This window comes from Sciurus carolinensis, chromosome 4, assembly GCF_902686445.1.
Source record: "Sciurus carolinensis chromosome 4, mSciCar1.2, whole genome shotgun sequence".
NCBI classification, from domain to species: domain Eukaryota; kingdom Metazoa; phylum Chordata; class Mammalia; order Rodentia; family Sciuridae; genus Sciurus; species Sciurus carolinensis.
The window spans coordinates 88,293,758-88,314,007 of NC_062216.1; the positions used below are offsets into that span (position 1 = coordinate 88,293,758).

The 20,250-nt window shown below is 36.6% G+C and overlaps 1 protein-coding gene across 12 annotated transcripts in view; it reads right to left on the minus strand.

Annotated features, from left to right (window-relative positions):
- Positions 1–20,250, minus strand: part of Abcc9 (ATP binding cassette subfamily C member 9) — a 137,471-nt gene that overhangs the window by 38,181 nt on the left and 79,040 nt on the right. For all 12 annotated transcript variants that reach the window (XM_047549223.1, XM_047549224.1, XM_047549221.1 and 9 more), the window contains 7 exons: positions 20,038–20,175; positions 19,763–19,888; positions 9,048–9,144; positions 6,740–6,969; positions 5,925–6,073; positions 5,647–5,716; positions 3,734–3,891 (listed from right to left, as the gene is read on the minus strand). In XM_047549223.1, coding sequence (XP_047405179.1) covers positions 3,734–3,891; positions 5,647–5,716; positions 5,925–6,073; positions 6,740–6,969; positions 9,048–9,144; positions 19,763–19,888; positions 20,038–20,175 — 968 coding nt within the window. The remainder of the gene's footprint in view (positions 1–3,733; positions 3,892–5,646; positions 5,717–5,924; positions 6,074–6,739; positions 6,970–9,047; positions 9,145–19,762; positions 19,889–20,037; positions 20,176–20,250) is intronic.

A 20,250-nucleotide genomic window follows, 5' to 3' on the forward strand; every position in this document is an offset into this window, starting at 1 on the left:
GAAAAGAGATCTGGAGTTTGGCTTTGGACACAATGAATTGAATCCCTGTCTTAATGGAGCTTCTATTGATTTCCTCCAAGGAACTACATGTATATACATGTACATTTCTGTGTGTGTGTAAAGTATCCACTGAAAAGAATTACTGGAATCTGATTTTTTCATAAAGATGCATGCTCTTGACAACTACTCTTTTTTTATATTTTTAAATATGTTCTAATTAGTTATACATGATGGTAGAATGCATTTTGACACATTGTACACAAATGGAGCACAACTTCTTCTTCCTCTGGTCACCACCACACTCCAACTCCTACCCTCACTCCCCTCTGCCCAATCCATAGTTCCTTCTTCATTCTCTTCCTCCCTGCCCCCATTATGGATCAGCATCCACTTATCAGAGAAAACATTTGTCCTTTGGTTTTGGGGTTTGGCTTATTTTGCTTAGCATGATATTCTCTAGCTTTATCCATTTACCTACAAATGCATAATTTCATTCTTCCTTAAGACTGAGTAATATTCCATCATGTATATATACCACATTTTCTTTATCCACTCATCTGTTGAAGGGCATCTAGGTTTGTTCCACAGTTTAGCTATTGTGAATTTAGCTACTATACATTTCAGGTGACTGCATCACTGTAGTATTCTGACTTTAGGTTCTTTGGGTATAAACCAAGGAGTGAGATAGCTGGGTCGAACGGTGGTTCCATTCCAAGTTTTCTGAGTAATAGCCATACTGCTTTCCATAATGATTGCACCAATTTGCATTCCCACCAATAATGTGTGAGTGTACCTTTTCCCCCACATTCTCACCAACACTTATTATTGCTTGTATTCCTGATAGTTGCCATTCTGACTGGAGTGAGATGAAATCTTAGTGTTGATTTGCATTTCTCTAATTGCTAGAGATGATGAACATTTTTTCATGTTTGTTGATCGACTGTATATCTTCTGTGAAGTGTCTCTTTAGTTCCTTAGTCCATTCATTGATTGGATTATTTTTTGGGGTTGTTAAGTTTTTTGAGTTCTTTATACAGCCTGGAGATTAGTGCTCTATCTGAGGTGCATGTGGTAAAGATTTTCTCCCATTCTGTAGGCTCTCTCTTCACGTTATTGTTTCCTTTGCTGAGAAGAAACTTTTAGTTTGAATCCATCCCATTTATTGCTTCTTGATTTTACTTCTTGGGCTTTAGGAGTCTTGTTCAGAAGTTAGTTCCTAAGCCAATATGGTAGAGATCTGGGTCTACTTTTTCTTCTATTAGGGACAGGGTCTCTGTTCTAGTGCCTAAGTCTTTGATCCACTTTGAGTTGATTTTTTGTGCAGAGAGATAGGGGTTTAGTTTCATTTTGCCACACATGGATTTCCAGATTTCCCAGCACCATTTGTTGAATAGGCTATCTTTTCTCCAACGTTTTTGGTGTCTTTTGACAACTTTTCTTTAAGTCATATAAACTAGCATTTCTAGAAGACAGGCACAAAACTATACCACTTATTTCAAAGCACTTTTCCTTTTCGTCTTTTTTTCTGTCCTACATTAGGTCATGAGGGTTGAGAGAATATTAGAGAAGCAGCATCAACATTCACCTGCCAGAATCAACTGAACTGGGAAACATTGTTACCCAGTGTTCAACAATTAGGCCATTCTCGGTTCCTGTGTAATCCCACAAACAAATGCAGTCTTTTCAATTTGGTGTTTCTAAAATGAACTTGTTCACTTCAGAAATTACGGATAGGGGGAGGGGAAGAAAGAGGGAAGGAGAACAAAAATGAAGGAATGTGAATAGTTTCCTATTTTTAAACATGAAACCAAATGATTATTGGTACAACTGACACAAGCAACCGATGGTCACCTCACTGAGGTTAGTAGAGAATAAAAACAGGACAGAGTAAACTTTGTTTATAGCAATGTATTTTGTGGAATCAAAAAAGTGAGGATACAGTTTGATCTTGTATTCCTATAAGAAACAAAACTAACTGCCCATTAGACCTTTGAATTAGGTATTCAAAACCCCATGGCATTTCCAGTAGTTGCTCCCTACTTACATTTTCTTTCATGTATACAAAAATAGTCTGTTAAGTTCTCCGGACTTTTCCACATGGGTAAGTCCTGAAGAGCATCAAACTCCAGAAGGATCCTCTTGTTTGTGAGGTTTAATATCATGTGATCATCTTTGCTAACTTTCAGAGACTTTTACACCAGAATGGTTGAACAAGAATGGAGGTTTGATCCATTATCAACATGAATTCCTTAAAAATGATCATCCCCTCCGTATTTTTGTCACTAACAGTGTGAACAGATTATTCTCACTGATTACAAACAGAATTCACAATTTAAATTTGTAGTGGACTAGGAATATTCACCTAAACTTTGTATTCAATTTATATTACAAAAGGGCAAAACTAGTCCCCAAAGAGGATGTGGTTGAAGTAAGAGATATGCTTGTTTGTTATTAGTGGTGATGGATTTGAAAACAGCCAGCAGTAATGAAATAACTACACTTTTCTGCAGACGGCACCAGCAACATAAGAGGAAATGAAAGGGAATTTGATCGCTAGCTATTCCCTTTCAGTCTGAATCTGCTACCACAAAAAAAGAAAAAAAAAAAAAAAAAGAAAAGAAAAGAAAGGGGATGAAAAAATTTTTTTCTTTTCAATATGGACCCCTGATATTTAAAGGACCCTTGTTCATAGCACAGGGGAGACGTGATTATATATATATTTTAAAATATGAGCTGTTATATATATTCAGAAGTTCCCATTTGGAATCCCTTGCTTTTCTGTTTACCTTCCCCTACTTTCCTTCATCTTTTGGGCACTCAAGTCATATTAAATATTTTCAATTTTCTATATAAACTCAATATATGCCTTTTATTCTAGCACAAATCCACATATTAGGATTACTTTGTATAGGTTTTATCTTAAGAGGAGACCAAGTTTCTTTGAGAACAGGTTTTCTCATGTTGGATTTGCACAGATATTTGCAACATAATAAGTGCTTAATAAGTGTTTGTTGAAATAAAGTGATCTAGAAATAACAAATTTTCCTATACTATTTATAGCAAATCTTCACGGTAAAACTGCAAATTTTAAAACCAATGATATTACATTTCATTAACTATTCAAGATCTTGGCAAATGAAAACTCCCATATTAACACAAGAATTTAAAATGTCATGGTTACCCTATATTTATGTGGCTGAATATTCAAATGTGGGTAAAATGATTCAACCCCAAATTTTCAAATGTATTGAAGTTATAGCGTTCTTGTCAGACATTCATGATTATGTTTATAGTCATGACTGATTTCTCCCTTCAGTCTTCTTTACTTCTACTAGTATTTCACACCATTACTTTAATGATTTAAGATTTTTAACCTTTTCAACACTTTGGAATACAATATTACATTACTTACTTTGGGGGACTATGTTTGATTTAGTAGGTTTTCTGCCAATGTGATGTTCAGAAAAAGAACCAGTGGATAAAAATTTTGGCATCTGTGAACCAAGAACTCAACAGATCAATCCACATGTTAATGTACATCCAGGGTTATATAAGGCTCAGACAACCAAGTACAGAAGCACTTATACTACATCTAAGGATAGGTATAAGCACATTAAAATTTTGCTGCATTCTAAATTCCATACCTTATCTTGAAAAAACACAGCAACAAATGTAATTCACAGTAAATCAAATATGTAGGCTTTTGAAAATGAGAGAACACTATTGGACTTACTTAGAGGCAACTCGAAAGTATTTCTGGATAAAATAAAAGGCAACTCCAAGGGGTACAAGAGCAACCAGGAACACAGGAGTGGCATAGGAGATCATCCCAATGGCAGACAGGCAGAGCAGTGTTGAGCGAGTGAGAGATTCCAGAGTTGGAGGAATGTGCTATTGACAAGGTCATTTTAAAGAAAAATGTATCTTAGTTCAAATGAAACACTGATTACAATGCAACAAGAATATTCATTTATATTAATGTTAAGTTATAGAGTTAGTTACAAAATAGTATACATTCATGTTCATTGTAAGCATTTCTTCATTCACTTCCCCTGGTTTAGAATATCTATTTACCTATCTATGTATATATCATTGATTAGTTATCTACTCATCTACTTATTTATCTTGGTATTTTGTGTAAAATGGCACTATACTATGAAGTTTATTCATTCAGGTGCTTGTTTTACTTTGCCCAAAAAGATTCAAATCTTCCCATGACAGTGTATATAAATCTATTTCTTTTTAATGGATGCATAGTATTAAAAAAAAAACTTATTTAGGTATGTAAGAAGACATTAAAATGATTTTCTTATAGTTGCTTGCTTCTGTTCTTTGAGTGGTTGTGTTTGGGTTTTTACGTTTTAAATTTGTCTTTGATGCTTTTAGCTCTATAAAAGTTAACTTTAAACACAGACATATCTACTGGTCTTTTTATTGTTTCTAAATTTTAGATCTTACTTAGAAAGATCTTTCTCACTCCCAGACTCTAAAACTATTAATCTATATTTCATTTTATAATTTATGATTTTATACTGCCATCTTTATTCTAAATGTGTATGGTTTGTATCTTGTGGATACAATATACTTTATCAAAAAATAAATCCTTTTCTTACTGATTCAAGATACCACATTTATTCTACATTAAATTTCTACATATGCTAGCATTTTTGAATTTACCATTCTGTTTTTTATGGTCATTTTGTCTTCTGTGAATGATGGATTATTTTTTATTATAGTTTTTAGATATCTCACAAAGGAATATACACAGAATATAACATACACAGAATTTAATGACTTCTGAAATTGCTAGTATCTTTTCTTCATGTTAGGTTATTTCTAGTTTCCAGGTTTTCTTGTTAATATAAATGGAATCTATTTTCCACACAGTTTATTAATTGGTATGCAGAAAAAGTTACCAATCTTTGTATGATATGTCTTATCCAGATACTCTGCTGAACTTTCCAGTTGTTTTTCTTTTTATTTTGCTAATTATTTTGAATTTTCTAGAAAGTAATCTTATCACCTTTTAACTAATGATTGGTCTGTCTTTTCTTTTCCAACATGTATGCCAAGAATCCCTCAAAATGTCTCAGCATGCTTTCTTTTCAGTTGTGTGCATCAAGCATTCTTTTTCTAAATCTAGTATAATTTGTGAGTTTCCAGTTCCACTCTGGAATGTCAGACAGGCCAGGTCTGGATTTAATGGATTCCTTTCTCAATCATCCTAAGAATTCTGCTCTTGGAATGATTCTCTGTTGAATCAGTATCTTCAATTTCAAGACAAAGTTCTTGAGACCTAAGGATCTTCCACTAAACTGTAGTTCTTAGAACATTCCCTGAACTATTAATCAAAATAATTCTTTTTATAATAAAAAAACTTTAAATATTGGTTCATTCTTTGCTACTTCTTGTTAACACAGGTTCTTATGTATCCTCTGCTACATGCACAAATTAGTTCGGATTAAGGTTTTCCACTGATATTTTATGCTATAAATTATTTGCATGTATAATACTTATATGAATGTAAATAGTCTTTACATTTTAGCATTTCTTTACTATTAATAGTAATCATGCTTTATCTTAAAGTGCTGTTTAGCTTACCCTAAGAAGCTTATTTTTGAACTTGGAAGTAACTCAGGCACTCACCTGGTCGATGATATTAGTATCAGCTGAAAAGCGATTGAGAATCAGTCCCAGGGGAGTGGTATCGAAGAACCTAGGCAGTGAACAGATTAAAGTACATGATAATACTAACCTAACTGGAACCTGAGTACTGCTAAGGGATGTTTAGAGTCATGGAAACATCATTGTCCTATTCATTTGCTCAAACTGAAGAAATTCTTCAAACTTTCACATTTCACTTAAATTTAAAAATGTGTATTTTCTTATTTTGCTTGTAGGAGCAAAAATAACTTCATTTTTACCTTATTGGTCCAAGAATTATCTTATTGAGAAGATTGTGGTGAAGATTTTTGGCAGCTGTGAGACCCATCCATTCTACAGTGAGAGATGTAACCAGACAAAGGAAAATACCTGCTCCACAAAGTATGCTAAATCCAGCCACGTAGTAGGTCTAGAAAGCAATCGACACAAAAAGTTCATAGGAAGTCAACTGGGTTTTTCTTTTTCTAGAAAACCAAATGTTAAAGTCAGACAAGATGGTTGGCATCATTATCTAGCCCACATTTAACAGTCGAAGGACAGCAATTTTTGGAGACCCAGGACAGCACCCCCAACCATAGTCCCACAGGTCAAGGGGTCCTGCTCATTTCCTTCACCCTCTTTCTTTTTTGTTGTTTAAGGGTCAATGAAGGCACAAAGTTTGTTTTGAGCTTTGAGCATATTCTTAGATTTCTACTTTTGTAGAGTTCATTCTTCACATCCCTAACCACAGAATGATTAGCTAAGACACTGCAATAGGGAGTTAAATTTATATACCATCAGAACAACAACAAAAAGTACTATAAATTTGTGTGTATAGGACTTCCTTGAATCCAAATCCAAACATCATCTTTAAATATTTCTCATGATAAACTTTAAAAATAAAAGTAATAATAATAGATGTGATTTTTACATTATTGATGTTATTCTATTTCAGGTTCTGTTCTAATTACTAATTTATTAAATCTTTGCAGAAACCCACTGACATTTGGGCTATTAGCATCTATGTAATGGCATCCCTGTTAATCTCAATAGTTCCCTGAAGAATTTAGAGCAGAACTGAACCAACCCATTGTACCTGGTCAGCTTTTCCAGTATTGTTTATATTGTACTCAGATGTCCATGTAGCCAGCCAATAGTCTATAGCCACAATAACTGAATGCTTCAAAAGCTTAGAGAAAATCATCAGAAAGAGTAAGAAGAATCCTCCAGAAGTGAGGTACCACCAACAGGTTTTCCATGGCATTTTAGTCCTGAGCCTCATTACAGTAGACATGTTATCATCCTCATCTTCCTCTTCTTCTTCCTCTATATACATACACAAAAAAGAAATTTGTTTTAGCTTTAGATGGACACCATAGGATGGAATTTGTATTGTGTACCACAAAACTCTATATAAATTCCCCTCGAAATTTACAGAAATATAAGTATTGGTCTCGGAAGTGTTAAATGTGTTTAGCAAGATATTGCAATTTAGAAAAATAGGTGAAAAATGAATGAATGAAAGACGAAATAAACATGAAGTCTGTGTCTAGATGGGACCATTTGCTGATTTCCAGATCGAACTGACTAGAAGTTTAAAACAGAAGCTTTGTATAGCCCAGGAAGACTAACCCAGGCTTTCTCTGTTCCATTTTAGATGTGATCATGGTGGTAAGTTGACAAAGAGGAAGTGTCCAGAGCATAAAGCTAGGGCCCACAAAGAATAATGGTCAAGGGGTTCCTTCAAATATTTAAACTGCCTGAATACTCCAAGTTAGGTTAACCTAAGAATAGACTCCATTGCTAGGGCAAGAACTTTCTGCATTTCTTGACCAGCAAAATTTGGTCATCTGTATGGTCCAGTGGCTATAGTGTTTCCCCTTTTCCTTCTCCAAGGGCAGTTTTCATTACTCTTATCCTGTGCATATTCCACAGGGTCAGAAGGACAGATGATGTGTCTCTAGTTTACAGGTTATCAAACCAGAGGGATCCAAATATGGAGATGTTTGAACTGAATGTATTCAATAAGTGTGTTCTCTGTGTGATGAAAGAAAAGGAAGTTTGCATGACTGAAAAGGTGAACATCTGCACACTGCTAGCTTTATCTCCAGCATCCACTCTCTTTCTACATTAATCAAAATTTCAAGTTGTCCATGGTTGCCCAAGAAGACATTTCTTTACTCTTGCAGTACCTAATCTGTCCATGTAATGAACTGGCCAATAGGAGGCAGAAGCAACTCCAAGTCCCTTAAAGGAAAGGAGGTGCTCACTATTTCCTTTTTCCCCCCCTGATGACTTGAACAGGCATAGGACCTGAGCAGCACCCTTGTAGGCAACAGGGACTATAATCAGCTCTTTAATATACATCATCTCCTTTCCTAAGTAGCATATTGTTTTTTTTATATCTAAGAAAATGGATCAAGCCAGCAAGCCCAGAGCAGAATTGGCCTCCCCACTAGAATGATGGAGAAAACAACTCAGCCTAACTCCACTTTATAGTGCATCAGAAATAATGGGTTTAGGATTCCAGAAACTGATGAATGTTTTTAAAAGAACTTGTTTTTTTAATCTTAGAAACTGAAATGGGGAATTCATTTTTCATTCATTCATTTACTCCCTGAACACCTGTTGAAACACTGAATAGTCATCTGAAACATAAAGGAAGCATGTTCTGCTGTTCTCTGGCTTCCAATTTCAATTTTCTCCTCTTCTTAATTGGCTTGTTGAAATGTAGTTGTAAGTAAAACTACACAGGTGATGCATTTGCTATATGGACTTATGAAGTGGTCCTCACTTTTTTGGTAGCAAATATCAAGGTAATATAATTATTTTATTTTGTTATTCAGATTTACAGTGAATCCTTTCCCCCAGCTTCCCATGTTGGATCCAGAATAGGGAAGCATAACAAATGACTGATTTTCTTATCCTTCCTTGCTTTACTGCCATGAAAGCATCATGAATGAGTGAATCAAATGTAGATACTTCAAAACACTCTTTCCCATATTTTCCATTGATTGTGCATTTCTGAAGAATTGATATTCCATAAATAAATATTTTGATTTGGTTATTATGCTAGACCATTCCATTTTTTTCTGAACAAAGGTCTAGATCTGCTTATAGACCACCTGCTACCTTTTTCTTTCAGTTCTCTGTCACATGTGGTACAAATCTAAGTAAGACACACTGTATGGAGCCCCTCACAGTGCCTTTGGATGGATTATGTACACCTTTCCTTCACTCTTATTCTTTTGATTTTTAGCATTAGGTATTTGATTTAGCACCCCCTCCCTCAAAGTGGCTTGTTATTCCTCATGAAGAAACTCACACATCAACTGACAAGGTAAACCCCTCACATTCTATTACCTCATTTGCATATTTCAGATACAAGAAAAGGATCAACCTACCTTCATCTTCGTCCTCCATTTGGGCTTTGGCCTCTCTTGAGTACATGGCTCTTCGGAGAGTTTTCCTCTCTAAAGTTGTTTGGTCAGCTTCCATATCCTACAGCAAACATGCCATCATTCAAGGAGCTCCCCAGAACAAGAAGGCTTTGACTTTCCAATGACATACGCAAATAGTTTTATGCCAGTCTCAAGGGCTCTCCACTCCTTCTGGAGACCCAGGACTCCCATCACAGGAGCATTTGTAGAAATGTCTTAAGTTTGTACAAAATGCTTTAGCTCTCAGAGGTACAGGGCAGTGAGGAGCCAGCAAAAGCAGAAACGATGTAATGGTGCCAATCCCAGGGACAGGGAAGTAACTCCACTGCCCTAAGGCATAGCTTCACCACTGCTACTTGTTTTATTTTCACATCAATTTCAGACATGCTAAATTTTCTAAGAATTTATTTATGTTAATAAATATCTTCCTTAAGAAAATGCATGTATACAACCAGTATAACTCCTATACTCCATGTATGTATAATATATCAAAATACACTCTACTGTCATATATATCTAAAAGGAATAAATTTTAAACATTAAAAAAAGGAAAAGAAAATGCATGTTATTCTGGGTTGATTGGACTCCTATCAGGCATCCACTATTAATATAAATTATTAAATCAGAATGAATTTCTATAGCATCTCATTGAAGGAGCTGTACAGAAGAAAGGGCTTCAATAGGATTTGAAGGAAAGAAGGTAATTTTGAAGCGAACAGGCAAGTATGGTCCTAGGTGCTTAGTGGTTTAAGAGAAGAAGGGTCTAGGAAGAGGAAGTATGAAGAAAGAGAAAGGAAAGGCACCAAAAACAAACTAAGTTTTAAAGGGTTGGTACAGACATGTCCTGTGCCCAAGAAAGGGAGGAGCATTCCATTTTCTCCATTTCTTGGCTTCCAATCCCTCAGCCCTTGCTCCCCAACCTCAGACCTGAGGTGAGAGTAGTAGTTCAGTTACACAGTGGGTTTAATCCAGTTCTGTAGGCCAGTCTGGACAAGTGACCATTACCCTGCTTCTGTGGGGAAAATGCACTCCTGAGTCTCAAAAAATGGACCCACAGACTTTTGGAACCTATGATGAATTGTGGGCTTCCTATATATGACAATATACACACCACCACCAACAAAAATCACAGTTTATTACATCAATAAGCCAATAAATTTTTGGTGCTCAATCCCTAGGTAGTGATCTTGGGGTTTTTTTGGCCTCATATCACATGTGTGATTTAGGAGACTTGCTATTCTTTAAGTCTCTTAATCTTCCAGATTCTCAGTCAAAATGGTAAAAGCAGAAGGGTCTCCTGAATAGCATTTTTACAGAGACAATTCCATATTAGAGATTAACTTTTATTATTGATATGAAAACCAAGTTTTTCAATGAGTCTAGATAAAACACAAAGTGAAAAAAAATCCCTATCCTTTGTGTAGCACGTAATGGAATGAAATAAACCTGAATCCCAGAAAATAGATTTGACTGGTTCAATTCCCCACTAGGTGTGAGTACAAATTTTATCTTGGAAACTTAACACCGCAAAAAGCTTTTAAAGCAAATTTTCTTAAGAGTAAATGCTCATATTAAGCTCATGGTAGGATAAATATTTTAAGTTATATTGATGTTTGGATTAAGTAAATACAAACTTAGTTTGATTTGTCCAGTAAATATTGACTGGGTCAGGCCACGGTGAGGGCAGGAGAGAGCTTGTGAGGGACCTTTTGCTTAATAACATGATGAAGACGATGACTGATGTCATCCAGGCTAGAATTTTTAATATTTAAATCAGTTAGCTATGTTATCTCCTTGCCCTTCTTTGTAGTTTCCATTACTATCTTTTGAACATTCCTTCTTATTTACCCCTTGGGTATTAAGCTGAGAGTTATTCCTCAAGCCCTGTGGCAGGAGGCTTTGCATGTCCTTTGGTCTCATTTTTCTTCTGCACTTGCTTCGCTTGTTCTGTGTCCAGGCCAGGCTTGCTCAGCCTTGTCACTGATGCCATTTGGGCTGGATGACTCTTTGCTGTGGGGCTGCTCTGGGCACTGCAGAATGCTGAGCAGTATCCCACCCTCTAGATCCTAGTAGCAAAAAATGTCTTCAGATGCTGCCAAGTGTCTCCTGGGAGGCGAAATTGGCCCTGGTTGATAGGTAAACACCCTGTACTGCCATATAACAAGCGAAACAGAAAGCTGTTCCTTCAAAACCTTCCCCAAGGTACTGAAGTGGTCTTGTTCTCTAAATATGACTTCCTCTGGCTTCAGGTGCCTGCCTTTCATTATGTGGCAGTAATCTCCCTCCACCCCCAGGTGGGGGCTCTGGGCAGGTGCTTGATTATTTTGGCCTCTCCTGGCTGCCATCCATCTCACAACTGGATCTATCCTGACCATTCCCTCACTTGCTCCATAGTCCCTCAGTTGATTTATACTCCTGTTATCTGTCTTTAATTACACAGTTATGCTATCTCAAGTGATTACTTCTTTTTAAATACAACTTAATGGACTTTCTTCCTGGCTTGCTTAGCAGTATTACTATAATATCGAGCCAACAGTTCTCATTTTTTTTCCAGATCTTCTTTCCAAAGTAAACCATAAATTGTCCCACTCCTTAAGCTTACATCATATTCCTTTGTCCCTGGCATTTAGATCACTGAAAAAAATGTCATTTGGAGCCATCCCCAGTATGTTTATAATCAAGTTTCCCATAGCACAATTCCTAAGTGGGCACTTACCAACTGTACCTTGTAACAGATTTACACAATCTCACTTAAATCTCACAAAACTCTGAGAAATAAGCGCAGAAAATTTCAGTGGCTCTGTGATTTGTCCTATTCCATGGGTTGATCTGTATAAGTATCTTTTCTTCTTAATGTGGTTTGCTCCAGACTCTTCAGCAAATCCACAGAAGACAGAGAAATGTCAGAACTTGATTTTGTTATCTTCCTGTCTATGGAAACATAGATTTTTTTCCCCTTTCTAAAATAATTCAATTTAATTTCCTGATATTTAAAAGAAATTTGCTGATACAAATATTTCATTTTGTAATGCTTATTTCTGGTCAGCAACACCAAATTCTGGATTCATTCTAGTCCAAACTCAAGAGCAAAACATTTTGAAAATTTACAAATTTAATTTACAATTTCTTCTTTTTTTTTTTCAATGATATCTACATTTTTATTTCTATTTCTCAGGGGCTACTTTAATAAATACGTCGACACTCATAGAAATGTGTTCTTTTCCAAGAGCACTTCTTTTTAGAATATTGAATTCAAAAACTGACTTGATTTATACCATTAGGCCCACATTTTCTCTGGAGGTGGAGCCACTGGGCTTCAGGTTAATCCTCCGCACTTAGGACTGTTGATGGACATGCTGTCAGGGCTGCATTAATGAGGCCCTAATCCCAGGACCAGTCAGTGTGCCTCCTCTGTTTTCTGGTCCCTGGCTACCAGCAGTGTAAAGGAGCACATCATTAACCACAGGCTTCCCTGGGGAAACAGTAGACAAACTCTCCCTTGAAATCCGAGGTGGGAAACATGCAATGCTAGAATCCCTGATTTTAAAAAACAGTAAGAAATTTTGTTTAACAATCATAACACAGTAATAATGCCATTAATAATGAAGTCCTTAATTTAGAATCTGGAACATTTTTCCATGGGGCAGGGGATTCTGTCCACTGAGTCTGTCTCAAGATCTTCAATTTTTTTTTTTTTAGATTTACTTTTTTTTTAATTTATTTTTATTGTAAACAAATGGGATACATGTTGTTTCTGTTTGTACATGGAGTAACAGCATACCATTTGCATATTCATACATTTACATAGAGTAATGATGTTTGATTCATTCTGTTATTTTTTCCTTCCCCCCCACCCCTCCCACCTCTCTTTTCCCTCTATACAGTCCTTCCTTCCTCCATTCTTGCCCCCCTCCCACCCTCCGTTATGTGTCATCATTCGCTTATCAGTGAGATCATTCGTCTTTTAGATTTTTGAGATTGGCTTATCTCACTTAACATGATATTCTCCAATTTCATCCATTTGCCTGCAAATGCCATAATTTTATTCTTCTTTACAGCTGAGTAATATTCCATGGTATATATATACCACAGTTTCTTTATCCATTCATCAATTGAAGGGCATCTAGGTTGGTTCCACAGTCTGGCTATTGTGAATTGAGCAGCTATGAACATTGCTGTGGCTGTATCTCTGTAGTATGCTGATTTTAAGTCCTTTGGGTATAGGCCAAGGAGTGGGATAGCTGGGTCAAATGGTAGGTCCATTCCAAGTTTTCTAAGGAATGTCCACACTGCTTTCCAGAGTGGCTGCACTAATTTGCAGCCCCACCAGCAATGTATGAGTGTACCTTTTTCTCCACATCCTCTCCAACACCTATTGTTGCTTGTATTCTTGATAATCGCCATTCTAATTAGGGTGAGATGGAATCTTAGTGTACTTTTGATTTGCATTTCTCTTATTACTAAAGATGGTGAACATTTTTTCATATGTTTGTTGATTGCTTGTAGATCTTCTTCTGTGAAGTGTCTGTTCATATCCTTAGCCCATTTGTTGATTGGGTTGTTTGTATTCTTCGTGTAGAGTTTTTTGAGTTCTTTATATATTCTGGAAATTAGTGCTCTATCTGAAGTATGAGTGGCAAAGATATTCTCCCATTCTGTAGGCTCTCTCTTCACATTGCTGATAGTTTCCTTTGCTGAGAGAAAGCTATTTAGTTTGAATCTATCCCAGTTATTGATTCTTGCTTTTATTTCCTGTGCTATGGGAGTCCTGTTAAGGAAGTCTGATCCTAAGCCAACAAGTTGAAGATTTGGACCTACTTTTTCTTCTATAAGATGCAGGGTCTCTGGTCTGATTTCAAGGTCCTTGATCCATTGTGAGTTGATTTTTGTGCAGGGTGAGAGATAGGGGTTTAGTTCCATTCTGTTGCATATGGATTTCCAGTTTTCCCAGCACCATTTGTTGAAGAGGCTATCTTTTCTCCATTGCATATTTTTGGCACCTTTGTCTAGTATGAGAAAATTGTATTTATTTGGGTTTGTGTCCATGTCCTCTATTCTGTGCCATTATCTACCTATTTTGGTGCCAAAACCATGCTGTTTTTGTTACTATTGCTTTGTGGTATAGTTGAAGCTCTGGTATTGCAATACCCCTTGTTTCATTCTTCCTGCTAAAGATTGCTTTAGCTATTCTGGGTTTCTTATTCTTCCAGATGAATTTCATGATTGCTTGCTGTATTTCTGTAAGGTACGTCATTGGGATTTTAATTGGAATTGCATTGAATCTGTATAGCACTTTTGGAAGTATGGCCATTTTGACAATATTAATTCCGCCTATCCAAGAACATGGGAGATCTTTCCATCTTCTAAGGTCTTCCTTAATTTCTTTCTTCAATGTTTTGAAGTTTTCATTGTAGAGATCTTTTACCTCTTTGGTTAGATTGATTCCCAAGTATTTTATTTTTTTTTTAGGCTATTGCAAATGGAGTTGTTTTCCTCATTTCCCTTTCAGACGTTTCATCTCTTGAGTATAAAAATTCTTTAGATTTATGCGTGCTGATCTTATAGCCTGCTATTTTGCTGAATTCATTGATGAGGTCTAGAAGTTTTCTGGAGGAGGTTTTTGGATCCTATAAATATAGAATCATGTCATCTGCAAATAGTGACAGCTTAAGTTCCTCTTTTTCTATTCGTATCCCTCTAATTTCTTTGGTCTGCCTAATTGCTCTGGCTAGAGTTTCGAGGACAATGTTGAATAGAAGTGGTGAAAGAGGACATCCCTGTCTTGTTCCCATTTTTAAAGGGAATGGTTTCAGTTTTTCTCCATTAAGAATGATGTTGGCCATGGGCTTAGCATAAATAGCCTTTACAATGTTCAGGTATGTTCCTACTATCCCTATTTCTTCTAGTGTTTTAAGCATTAAGGGGTGTTGTATTTTGTTTAACGCTTTTTCTGCGTCAATTGAAATAACCATATGATTCTTATCCTTAAGTCTATTGACATGATGGATTACATTTATTGATTTATGAATGTTGAACCATCCTTGCATTCCAGGGATGAACCCCACTTGATCGTGGTGCACAATTTTCTTAATATGTTTTTGGATATGGTTTGCCAATATTTTATTAAGGATCTTTGCATCTATATTCATCAAGGATATTGGTCTTAAATTTTCTTTCCTTGATGTGTCTTTTCCTGGTTTGGGTATGAGGGTGATATTAGCTTCATAGAATGAGTTCAGTAGGGTACCCTCCTTTTCTATTTCCTGGAATACTTTGAGAAGTATTGGAATGAGTTCTTCTTTGAAGGTCTTGTAGAACTTGGCTGAGAATCCGTCTGGTCCTGGGCTTTTCTTGGATGGTAGATTTTTAATGGCTTCTTCTATTTCATTGCTTGATATTAATCTGTTTAAATTGTGTATGTCCTCCTGGTTCAGTTTGGGAGGAGCGTATGTCTCTAGAAATTTGTCAATGTCTTCAGTAGTTTCTATTTTGTTGGAATACAGATTTTCAAAGTAGCTTCTCATTATGTTCTGTATCTCAGTGGTGTCTGTCGTGATATTTCCTTTTGCATCATGTATTTTAGTAATTTGAGTTTTCTCTCTCCTTCTCTTTGTTAGTGTGGCTAAGGGTTTGTCTATTTTGTTTACTTTCTCAAAGAACCAACTTTTTGTTTTGTCAATTTTTTGAATAGTTTCTTTTGTTCCAATTTCATTGATTTCAGCTCTGATTTTAATTATTTCCTGTCTTCTACTACTTTTGCTGTTATTCTGTTCTTCTTTTTCTAGGGCTTTGAGGTGTAATGTTAGATCATTTAGTTGTTGACTTTTCATTCTTTTCTGGAATACATTCCATGCAATGAATTTTCCTCTTAGTACTGCTTTCATAGTGTCCCAGAGATTTTGATATGTTGTATCGTCATTCTCATTGACCTCTAAGAATTTTTTAATCTCCTCCCTGATGTTTTTTGTTATCCATGTTTCATTTAATAGCATATTATTTAGTCTCCAGGTGTTGGAGTAATTTCTCCTTTTTATTTTGTCATTGATTTCTACTCTCAGTCCATTATAATCTGATAGAACACAAGGCAGTTTCTCTATTTTTTTGCATTTCCTAAGGACTGCTTGTGGCATAACATATGATCTATTTTTGAGAAGGTTCCATGTGCTGCTGAGAAGAAAGTGAATCCACTCATTGATGGATGGAATATTCTACATATGTCTATTAAGTCTAGGTTATTGATTGTGTTATTGAGTTCTATGGTCTCTTTGGTTGGATTTTGTTTGGAAGATCTATCTAGTGGTGACAGCGGTGCGTTAAAGTCACCCAGAATTATTGTGTTGTGGTCTATGTGATTCCTGAAATTGAGAAGGATTTGTTTGATGTACAGGGATGCACCATTGTTTGGGGCATAAATATTTACTATCATTATGTCTTCCTGATTTATGGTTCCCTTAAGCAGTATAAAATGTCTTTCTGTATCCCTTCTGACTAACTTTGGCTTGAAGTCCATTTTATCTGATATAAGGATGGAAACTCCCACTTTTTTACTGAGTCCATGTGCATGGTAGGTTTTTTCCCATCTTTCATCTTTAGTCTGTGGATGTCTTTTTCTATGAGATGAGTCTCTTGCAGGCAGCATATTGTTGGGTCTTTCCTTTTAATCCATTCTGCCAGTCTATGTCTTTTGATTGATGAGTTTAGGCCATTAACATTCAGGGTTATGATTGAGATATGATTTGTATTCCCAGTCATTGGCTTATTTTTGGTTTTTAAGTTGGCTTGGTTTCTCCTTTGAGTGGTTTTTCTCTAAGGTAGTTCCTCCCTTTGCTGACCTGCATTGTTGTTTTTCATTTTCTCCTCATGGAATGTTTTGTTGAGAACATTCTACAGTGCAGGCTTTCTATTTGTAAATTCTTTTAACTTTTGTTTATCATGGAAGGATTTTATTTCATCTTCAAATCTGAAGGTTAGTTTTTCTGGGTATAGGATTCTTGGTTGGCAACCATGTTCTTTTAGAGCTTGAAATATGTTGGTCCAGGCCCTTCTAGCTTTTAGAGTCTGGGTTGAGAAGTCGGCTGCTATCCGTATTGGTCTCCCCCTATATGTAATCTGATGCTTTTCTCTCGCGGCCTTCAAAATCCTATCTTTATTTTGAATGTTAGGCATTTTCATTATAATGTGCCTTGGTGTGAATCTGTTGTGATTCTGTGCATTTGGTGTTCTGTAAGCCTCTTGTATTTGATTTTCCATTTCATTCTTCAGGTTTGGGAAATTTTCTGGTATTATTTCATTGAATAGGTTGTTCATTCCTTTGGTTTGTATCTCTGCGCCTTCCTCAATCCCAATAATTCTTAAATTTGGTCTTTTCATGATGTCCCATAGTTCTTGGAGATTCTGTTCATGATTTCTTACCATCTTCTCTGTTTGGGCAGCTTTATTTTCAAGATTAAATATTTTGTCTTCATTGTCTGAGGTTCTGTCTTCCAAGTGGTCTAGTCTTTTGGTGATGCTTTCCATTGAGTTTTTATTTGGTTTATTGTTTCCTTCATTTCAAGGATTTCCATTTGGTTTTTTTGTGAGAATCTCTATTTCTTTGTTGAAATGATCTTTTGCTTCCTGCAGGTGCTCTTTCAGCTTATTGGTATTATCATTCATTGCCTGCATTTGCTCTTATCTCATCCTTTGCTTCACGAATCATCTTAATCATGTATAATCTGAAGTCCTTTTCTGACGTTTCTTCTACCATACTGTCATTGGATTCTATTAATATAGAATCTAGATTTGTTTGGATCATTTTCTTCCCTTGTTTTTTCATATTGTTCATGTATCTTCTCCTCTAGCAGTGCAGATCTGGGGTATTGCAGATTTCCCCCTATAGGCTTATAGTGGCCCTATAGGTTTCCAAAACCCTTTCTTTAAGGGGAGATCAATATTAGCAGTGCCCAAATCAGACACTATGGAATCCTAGACCAAATAGCCCCTATGGGGACAATAACAAAATTGTCATAGTAAACAAAATGAGTTCAAATATTATCTTCGTTAAAACAAACAGGTTTGCAATAAGGTCTGCAGTTTCTAATGGAGGACAAAGAGGATGCAGAGGGATGTAGAATGTGGCTGTTAATGGTATAAGAAAAGAATATACAGAAGTTCTAGAAAATAGAAAGGGTGAGAGTGTAATCAAAAGAAATTGGATGTTAGCATGCAAAAAAGGGGGAGAAAGAGACTCTGAGGGAACAGGTAAATAAAAGGAAAAGAGAGCAAGAAAAGTAAAGAAATAAAAACTTAAATTTTTTAAAAAGGAGAAAAAAGAAGATCTACAGTATAACAGTCATATACTAATGAAACCTCTCAGTGTTCAATAGCCTGAGAGGTACCTGACAATGGGCTTCAAGCCTCCAGCAGGCATTGCAGGATGGGATTTGCCCCACCCAAAGATCGGAGCTATGGCTTCCAGGATTATCCAAGATGGCCGCTCTGGCTTCGAAATGTGTTGGCAAATGGGGAGCTGCAGCTCAGGGGTGGACGTGGTCAGCTGGAGGTCCTGGAGATGGGATGTGGTTGGTCTGGCAGGGGTCCTGGAGGTCCGGTGTGTTTCATGTGGTTGTGGGATCCTGGAGGCTGGGTGCAATCAGTTGGTCTGGGGTCCTGGTGATAGGGCGCACTCATTTGGTCTGGGGGTCCCGGCAGCAGGGAGCAGTCAGTCGATGTGAGGGCCCGAGAGGCAGGGAATGATCTGTTGGGCTGAGGTATCCTGGAGATGGGGCTCAGTCAGTCCGGCCAGGGGTCCTACGGGGCCTGGCTGTTGTCTCAAAATGGCGGCAGCCACGTGTAATCAAACCTGCAGGTACTGTGACAGTGAACTTCTAGGCGACAGCAGGCAGCTGGTGCTCCACTGGTGGTCGGCAATCAGTTTGCTGACTGTTGTCAGACGATTGTGAGGTGAACCTTGTGCGTTGGATGATGGATAGGTATAAGGCAGGCGATCGACAGGCGAGAGGCAGGCAAATGGCGGATGATAGATGCCTGACAGTCTATAATTTCTTCTTTTAACCAGAGTTGCACCCAATTTCGTTTCTAATTCTCTTATTCCTTCATCTAATGTTAGCATCACAGTGCAATTATTTTGGTTATGAACCCGAGTTTAAATCTTATTGGTGCCATTTATACATGCTGCACCTATTTAGGCAAGTTCCTTAACTTCTCTGAGCCTCAGTTTTCTCAATTGTAAAAGAGAGATAATATTTTTCCATATTTATTCCTCAGGATTTTTGTGAGATTTAAGTAAGATTGTGTTGAAAAATAAAAGCTTTTGTAGATTCTAAAATCTGTGAGTGTAAATTTTTAAAATTTATTTCCTTTTGATTGCCTTCCCACATCTCCCAGCTCTTTCCAGACACACCTTATAGCCTCACCGCAGCTCACAGCTTCTCCTCCTTTTAAAATCGTCTTGGTTCAAATTTAAATGAAAATCTATCAAAAACTGACAGCACTTCATCCAAAAGATAGCATTAAAATTTTATGGGTTCAAAGTAGCCTGTTCATTAATGATAAAGTCACAATTATTTGGAGCGGAGATGAGAACCATTATAATATGAAGCATTAAATATAATGCTACTTTAAATGCAGTGTTACTAATTATACAGTACATTTCTTACCCTTCTGAGAAAAGCATTTACCTTTTCTAATTCTTGATCTTGCCGATTCATAAGTGTTTTCCAGTGCTCATAAAGCTCAACATCTTTGGTCTGAATGTCTTTCAAAGTCCCTTCTCTTAGTACACTTCCATCTTTCATGGCTATGATCTAAGGAGAGTGCATATTAGCAGAAACGTGAGAGAAAAAAGTCTTAAGTGACCCAAGAAATGCCTTTATTTCAGAGGGCATTCAGAAATAAAGGCATTTCTTCACATCTTTATTATATGTCTGTAACATAAATACAAAGCAACACTTACCCAGTCGGCATGTGTCAGATATTGTAATTTGTGAGTCACGAGAACCAGTGTCCTTTTGTCATCTTGGAGAAATTTCAAAATCCCTTCCTGCATTAAGTGGTCACTCAAGTGGATGTCCAGGGCAGAAAATGGGTCATCCTGCAATCAAGTAAATGGAGGAAGATGAACATTTTCAACACTCTTTATGCAACCCAGTTCCTCCAGAGAGGAGAA